This window comes from Gossypium hirsutum, chromosome A08 (assembly GCF_007990345.1).
Source record: "Gossypium hirsutum isolate 1008001.06 chromosome A08, Gossypium_hirsutum_v2.1, whole genome shotgun sequence".
Lineage (NCBI taxonomy): Eukaryota > Viridiplantae > Streptophyta > Magnoliopsida > Malvales > Malvaceae > Gossypium > Gossypium hirsutum.
The window spans coordinates 85,827,826-85,836,190 of record NC_053431.1 but is presented as its reverse complement, the minus strand read 5'-3'; the positions used below and the strand labels follow the sequence as shown (position 1 = coordinate 85,836,190).

General features: G+C 32.2%; 1 protein-coding gene across 2 annotated transcripts; it reads right to left on the bottom strand.

Annotated features, from left to right (window-relative positions):
* Positions 1 to 2,290: 2,290 nt before the first annotated feature.
* On the bottom strand, positions 2,291 to 4,589 carry LOC107888750 (B3 domain-containing transcription factor NGA1). Of its 2 annotated transcripts, XM_016812940.2 has the most exons (2): positions 3,774 to 4,587; positions 2,291 to 3,623 (listed from the first exon to the last, which is right to left on the bottom strand). In XM_016812940.2, exons 1-2 carry the CDS (start codon positions 3,829 to 3,831, stop codon positions 2,578 to 2,580), a joined length of 1,104 nt encoding a protein of 367 aa, XP_016668429.1. In that variant the 5' UTR covers positions 3,832 to 4,587; the 3' UTR covers positions 2,291 to 2,577. The 2 variants fall into 2 exon arrangements, with proteins under 2 accessions (XP_016668429.1, XP_016668428.1); XM_016812939.2 differs by having other exon boundaries at positions 2,291 to 4,589.
* Between the last annotated feature and the right edge of the window lie 3,776 nt (positions 4,590 to 8,365).

Genomic DNA, 8,365 nt, shown 5'->3' with positions numbered 1-8,365 from the left:
TTAAAAATATTATCATTTGTATTTAACGCTCATGGAATTAAAATGATACATTAATATAAAACATTACTCTATCATTTTAACCAATATTTATAACAAAAAAACACAAGCTCCTCTCACTTTGACTTAGTTAATTCATAGTCATTCATTGATGCATGTCCGAGGGATATCATCGTTATATAGTCAATACTCTCTATAATAGTTTCATTTGTCTGACTAGATTTTGTCTGTTATGAAGAGATGCGTATTATACATCTATAATAATATGTTATTATATAGAGATAATTGTTGTAAGCTTATTTTAGAATTAATATAGTGAATTTCCATAAAAAGAAAAAGTGAGAATTATGTTGAAAAAGAAAGTAAGTAGGAATCAAATCAACAAAATTAAAAGACATCTAAGAGGTGCATGTTTTATTGTTTTTATGCATATTTTATTTTACATTCTTTCACATGATTAATTATAAGGTTTATAAATCTAACAAGTTCAATTACTCAATACGAGTTATCAAATTAAATTAATCAATTTATCATAAGTTTCTAAATTCTAATAATCAGTTTATAAGTTTATGATGTTCCCAATTCATAATATAATATTTAATTAGGGAACTTAATAGTTTGTTGAATTAATATCTTTAATTCCACCCATTGAAGATTATTTTATTTAATAAAATATGATTAATAAATTTCTCGAGTGAAATTGAATTATTTTATTGAAATAATATTTTAATTAAGACTATTTTTGTTTAATAAATAATAATTATAAATAACTATAATTTTACTTGTTACAAAGGACTAATTGTGAAATTTAATCATGGACCATTCACGGTAAGTGGGACAAAAGATATGATGTAAGTGTAGAAGAATGAGAACTGGCATACCTCATTCATCTATAACTCTCTACATGTTTATCTTTGTGTATGTATTTGGCAATAGGACAGTAATAGTTCATATTTCATCTAGGGTTAAGATGTTGAGAAAAATACTCTTATAAATGATGAGATGTGAATTGAGAAAAAGGAGATGTAATTGTTCAAAAAGCTTGTCACAGCAGATTTCTCACTGATTTAGTGGAAATATCAGTTTAATGTAGCACATATGATGGGTGATAAGGAGCAAGAACAGACCAAGTTAAAAATGAAGTTGTTTTGTTCCCATGCTGCACTATTCACTGATGTTGTTTTAGGCCTTGGGTCTTAGATTTCAAGCAATAGCAAACAAAGTATTAGTAGGGAAACTTTGGTCAGATGACTTACAGTTAAAACCAATTATAACTTCTAATCTGCAACTTGCATTGAAGGAATATCTAATCTAATAAATAAATTCGAATTACTGTACAGATTGGGAATAACATTATCCACAATCAACAACTTGCAAAACTTATAGGTGCAATATTGCCAAAGTTGCATTAAGTTTTTATTTTAGCAACTTTTCCAAGGATTATATTTATAGATATCTAAAAGAAAGCTCCACAATGTTTGATATTAATTTCTCGACTGCTTGGGACTATTCAGACTATGAAATTAGAGCAAAACATGTATGCTATGCATAGGATGGGCAATTTAATGAAAGAAGTTGTAGGTGAATAGTTGAAATTAGATCCATCTAAATGAAAAAAATAAGCATGCAGTAGTGACCTAACCAGATGACTTAAAGAGACTTGAATTGCAGCAATCACCTGGTTCCACGTTCTGATCCAAAAGAGTATGTGTCAATGTGAGGACTTGGAATGAAGGAGAAAACAATGATATTGACAAGGCAAGGAGGACATTAAAACTTGAAAACAACAGAGGTAAAAGGGGTTTAACAGGCGAGAAAGAAAAAAGGGTGGAAGAAAATTGAGATAAATCCTACCATTAAAAGCGCTGCCAAATTTCTGCGCAGGCCCAAGGAAGCAGCGACAAGAACAACTAACCAACCTCCACCAAGGTAAATAAAAACAAAAGAGAGGCAGAAGACTTGGATTATTGCATTCAGAAAGCTAGGACTCTTCTCAGTTACTGAGGAGTCAGGAATGGTTGTTATTAACTAAACCACAGGGGAGAGAGAAACAACAGTTACCAGCGTAAGGGAATAAAGATTCTTGGGAACTAATTCAGTGGAAACAATGGATTCAGGAGAGAAACCAGGCCCTATAAATGGCAAACATCATAGATCTATGTGTGACTGTGTCTCATATATAACTATCAATCTACAGTCTATACCACGTACTTGTGCATTTTATACGCTAGTCACAAGGCAATGGGAACCCCTTCTGTAATAAATTAAGCTGTAAAACAGCATAATATATATATTGAAATCTGAAAATATGTTCTTCCTTCCTTTTTATTCGGTATAGATAAGGATATGATCATATTTCAACAGCCGGGTCTTCCCCTCATAAGAATCAAGAAGTGAAAATTTGGAAAAAGAAAAACGAAAGAAGCTGATTAGCAGCTACCCTTGCAAAACTTCTTGACGCATTCTATTCTATTGTTGTTTGTTTGTGGTGACGGTAGTGGCAGGTGTTGATTGTGGCAATAGTAACTTAACTCCAGCGTTGAATATACTGTAGGCTAAATCAATTTCCAGTGGTCGCATTCACGTATCTAAATCAAATGACAATGAAGCCTTCCCTTTGTTGGCATTAAGAAAGTCCGTGGGCGGCAGTGGCGTGCCATTGTAGAGCCTTAATTGGAGAGGATGCTGAGATGATGAAGGAGGTTGATCTGGATGCTGGGGCGCCATTGTAGCATGTGCTAAGGTAGATGTAGTTAGCATCTCACATTCATTCGACTCCGGTATAGGGCATTCCATGTTAACCCCGAAAAGCCTCATCCTTTTGGGTGCAGCCTTGCTTTGGACCACCGGCACCGAATCAAACAAAATTGGTTCTACAACACCGCCTTGCTGCTGCCGCTGTATCATTCCCATTTGCGGAGCTCCTGAACCCACTGCCGATCTCAAATAAAATAGTGATCCCACTGCATCTCCTGGATTCACCACATTGATTCCGGTTGGGTAACCACCATAGTAGCTATTTCTTCTGTTTATAGGGTTTACGGGTGACAAGTACAAGCGATCTCTTCCTGTTGGTGGTGGCCGCATTAGAAGTGGATTCCATGGGATTGAGCGGCCCAAAGAGAAGTAGTGTTGATGGGGATGGAAAGAAACCAGGGCTGGTGCATCAGGTCTCCGCTTCGAATCAATAAAAAGACGATCTTTACCCATTTCACCTGCTCCTCTCTGGAAAGAAACTATATCGCCTGCATCAAGTTCCTTATCCTTGACAAAACGGCTCCAGCCTTTGGTCATCACATAGCTTTGGCTGCTATTCCAATAAGAGTATCTGAATCTCCACGGCTTCCCATTTCTGTCCTCGAAATTCAACAGAAGACCTTTCTCGTTGGTGGAAGAATCCAAGGGGAAATACTTCTCTGCGTGTTGCTTTGGGATAACAAGTCGATTGAGTTTCCCCACATCGCTTGGCGTGACTACTTTGTCGAACATGTGTTCTTTCTCGATGTCGGTGGCACTTTCACTAGTCCTAAGCTCGAGGGTTGAATCTGAGTCTACGCGTCTGGAATCTGCTTCACTTGTCACAGTAGTAGCTTCGTTAATATCTTGTTGAGGTTGGCACCTGTAGCCTAACAAGTCGGAAGTCATTCGGTGGTGGCGGTTGTCGTAAATCGGCCAAGGCTGCTCCTCCCACCCAGGGTTTCTAAGAGGAGGCAGCTGGGATTTGTGCTGAGAAGAAGAAGATGAAGGAGAAGGAGAGTAAGTAAAAGGGAGCTTACCTTTACCCATCTGCTCTTCTTCACACAACCCTTCTCTCCCTGATGACCCAAAATCCATGGTCTTGTTCAGCACCAATTTGTGAGTCTTCCTGGTGGATCTATCTAAACGATGAAGATGAGGAAGAAAAATCAACCAAACAAACCAAACCAGACAGGAAGAAAAGTAAGGAGTAACTAGGCTACTTGAGATCAAACAAACAAACAACCCCACAAACTATGCCATGTTGTTACTTGTTACTAGATACTACTAGTACTACTTTTCTTGGTTTTGCTAGGGCTCAAGTTCAACACTGTTCAAGAGAAACGGGAAGGTTTTCCTTTTCCGGGGTTTAGCTTGAAGCTAATATCTCTCAGTAGAATGAAAGAAATAAAATGGGGAGCTTTGTTCTTTTACCCAACAATTAGACCCAAATACGAAAACTAGACAATACACAACAATAAACTCCCTTGGATGTTTCAAACAAGTACTCATATTGCAACTCCATCTTAGCTAGTTGTTGACCTTGGGACTGAAAGAGAAACCAAAGAAGAAAAAAGAAAAAAGAAAAAAAGAGTTGATTTGGTGTGATTTTACTTCAAGGGGGACGGCACAAACTTTCTCCACTCAGGAATACGTTCCTTTTTCCTTTTTCTTGAATAAATTCTCGCTTTAATTTCTCTTGGTTATGCCTCTCCTTCTCTAGTTTTCATACGTTGGGGCCCCATACAGTTTCTGGTTCGGCTCATCCACTCATGTGAACTTGTCACCGTCCATCATCCTGGCTGCCATATATGCATCTTATTTTAGTATTTCAATTTGTATGATATCACCGTTATTTTTCAGAAGAAAAAAGAAATTTAACCCAATATTAATTGTCTTATCCTTTTAATTGATACTGTTTCTTTCCTGGATTCCTAGTTGGACTTTTGCTGCAACAATTTTGATCTAATACCACCAAATTAAGTTTGTTCCGTTTTTAAATGACTTTTTTAGTATTAAATTTTTATTAATTGCTTTGTTAAACTTATATTGGAACCATTGGTAGGGTTTTGACTTGAAATGCTGTTTCAATTGGATCTGTACGGGCCCCTCTGATGGCCAAGCAGATGGTAATAAAATATTTATAAGTTTGAGATATTGAAATTTACAACAAGGAGGCCTACCGTCCGTCCAATCATTTTAATGTCATAATATGTCGAGGGGAAAAAGAAGAGAAGAATGAGAAGGCTGCTGCTGCTGCAATTATAAAAGAGAGTAGGGAAGTAGAGTAGTACAAGGCACGCAGGCAATTCAATAACCCAAACTCCCAAAGCCGCTAAATGATTAACATCATTTCCTTCAACTTCCATTCATCCAATCTTTTAGGTTTTCCCACTACTACATCTCCTATTTCTCCTAAACTGCTCATTCAGTTTTTTTTTTCCTTTATTTGTACTATATGTAATTCACAAACAACATTTACGAACAATCTTTATTCCTATATTATGCATCTTACTAGTAGATTTCAAGATATGGATTAATTAGATATAAGTTAGAGCTTAATAATAATTTTTTGTTTGAAAATTTCATTCTTATAAATACAATCTTAGCAACTAATATAAAATACAATGAGCAAAGAATAAAAAAGAATTAGATAAAACTCATATATGATAGATGTACATATTAAAATTAGAGATTCACACGTCATAATTACACATGATGGAATTTGACATCTATATCTATTTTTTTGTTTAGTACAATGAGTAAAGAAATCGCTGTAAAATAACAATGAGCCAAATTACATATGAATTTCAACATTTCCAATATCAAGTGTGCTCTTTTTATTTTTTTTAAGAACCCTTGATTAGTTTGGTGGTTAAGGATTGGTCGCCCCATAGAATCCACCAAGTCCTAACATTCAAGCAGAAGGTCTCTATTTAGATAACTCCTTTTAGATGTAGCACATGCGTATGTGACGTGGGTTTATCATTATTATAAATATGTGAATACTAACCATTTAATTGTAGATTATAAATATATATTTTAAAAAATATAATAATATATATCAAATCATAAATTTTCTTTAATTAAATTGAATTAAATAACTGAGGACAACAAATTTTGGGGACATTAACGAAGCTATGTATACACATATATTGGGTTGATGTAATGCCACAGTAGCAAATTAATATTCTCAACTCTTTAAGATAGTTTAAAATAATAAGAAGGTAAATTTATCGAAGATTACTAAATTATTAGTAAATTTATGATTTGGTCACTCAACTTTAAAGAATTACAAAATAGTGACTAAATTATTCAAAAATTTTCATTTTAGTCATTAAGTTGTTAAATTGTTGTTCTATGGTCTTCTCTATTCCCATCACCTACATCATTCAGAATCTCTCATTCCCCTTCTCTTCTACAATTCTATTCTTTTTTCATGAAACAACTTTGAAATTCATGAATTTGTGAGTTAAAATTTAAATAACTTTCTTCTCTAATATTCAATATTGATTGTCAAATCGATTTAAATTTAAAGTTTGTTCTTTTACTCTTTGATGGATACTGATTAACCATACCGATCATCAAATCACCACTTAAAGCTTGCTAGTCAGGCTTTTTTTTTCCTTTAAAAAATTTATCAATCTGGTGACTTAAATAAAACTTGTGAATAGTTCAATGATTTAAATAAAATTTTATATACTTGTTAAAAATAAATGACTAATATATAAATTTAATAATAATTTAATAACTTTAAATGTAATTTATGTATGATATTATATTAATATTGTGCATGTATATCATGTATAGTAGTGCTGATACACAACATGTTTGTCTGGCTTCTTGTTGGGAGCTACCACCTCGTTATCATGTAGTCGTAAATATATTTAATGTAGTCTAAGACTAAAATTAAATAATTAATTAGTATATCCATAAGGCGGTATGAGATTGTTTTCAATTCACAATTCATATATGTATATATATCTGCATATATATTTAAAATCGTATTCCTTAAAAATTTTTGTTTATGATTTAGAATATGTCTTGAATGACACGAATTGAATTGATGAAAACACAATAAAATAAACTTGTAAAACCTCAAAAATTAGAATTAATTAGGTATTTTTTAAAAAAAATCAATTTTTAAAACTCTCAATTTATTTGAATAAAACCACTTAATATTTCAAAAAAAAAAAACCTGCCACTTAAAACTTCAATTTTTATTTAAACTTAGCACATGTATTTTTATTTTTACTATATGTTAAAAATGAATTATCTTTTTAATTGTGATTTTTTCCTTTTTATCAAAACAAACATACAAATTTTAGATTGAAAATAATTAGAACCCTAAATATAGTGCCAATAAATTTAAAACCCATAGAAATCTTTTACCACAAAACTAGTTGATTACTAAAAAAATTTGAGAAAATTACTCTATTCCCCTAAGTTTTAATAAAAAATATATATTTAATACATACATTTGATACTTGAACTTGAAACTTTTTTTTCTATTTTAATTTTTAAGCTTTTTGTAACGATTTAATTTTCATAAGTGTTGACAAAGTTAGTTTTGTGACCAAATTTATTAAACTAAACTATCCAAAAATTTTAATCAATCAATTATGAAGCAAGTGTGGTATTAAAAAAATAGAAATATTAGCAATTAAATTGATCAAGCTGTTAATTATAGTAAGGGACCAAATTGAGAAGTGAATAAAATAGAGAGAATTGATCAAAGCATTTAGTAAGTCCTTAAATGGCTATTAAACCAAGGACCTAATAGTAATAAAACCATCATCAACCCCTAATGCCGAGGTGATCTCCACCATCATTTTCCATTTTCTATCTCCCAAGCATATTTTTAACCATTGGATTAGTTAATAATTTAATTAATTAAGCAAATTGGTTTCAATTTAATGGATGAGATTGAAAAGTTATTATTCATCTTCATTTTTCCTCCCTAACACCAAACCTAAAGAAAGAAAGAAGAATAAAATATCCTTTAGCATTCTTCCATTGCCGTCCAACAATTAATTAGGTAAGAAGTGATTTTCTTTTGAATTTTTGAAGAAATCTTAATGCTCATGCCTTAGATTTTACAATTGATGGAGTTTGATTAAGTCTGTATTGTTGGAAGCTTTAGAAAAAATTAGATGTTAAGAACTTAAAAGATATGCATGTTTGGTATTAGGATGAATTATGGTAAGAATCATGTTGGAAGGTGGTGAGAAGTGTAGATTTAAGTTTAATTTAAGTTTAAGTTATATAGTTATTTATGTGTTATTAGAGATCAATTTGTAGAGAATGAAAGCTGCTAGAAATAAAAGCTATGGATTGGTAGTTTAAAATCCTTAGAGAATAAATATGTAGTCAGATTTTTATTTGATCGGGTAAATGATGAGTTATAAAAATTTTAGACACTAAGTTTAAAAAGGGATTTATTTATAAAATATACAAATATATTCGGTTGTTGATTATACCTTTTTTGTCTGTAAACTAATATCATTTTTGTAATCGAATTAAGGTACACAGCTAACGTCAGAGGACAAAGGCGAAATGGGCGACATATGGTAAAATCGGTTTTTGCTAACTTAATATCCATGTTTTTAAATAATGATTAAATATGTTAAGT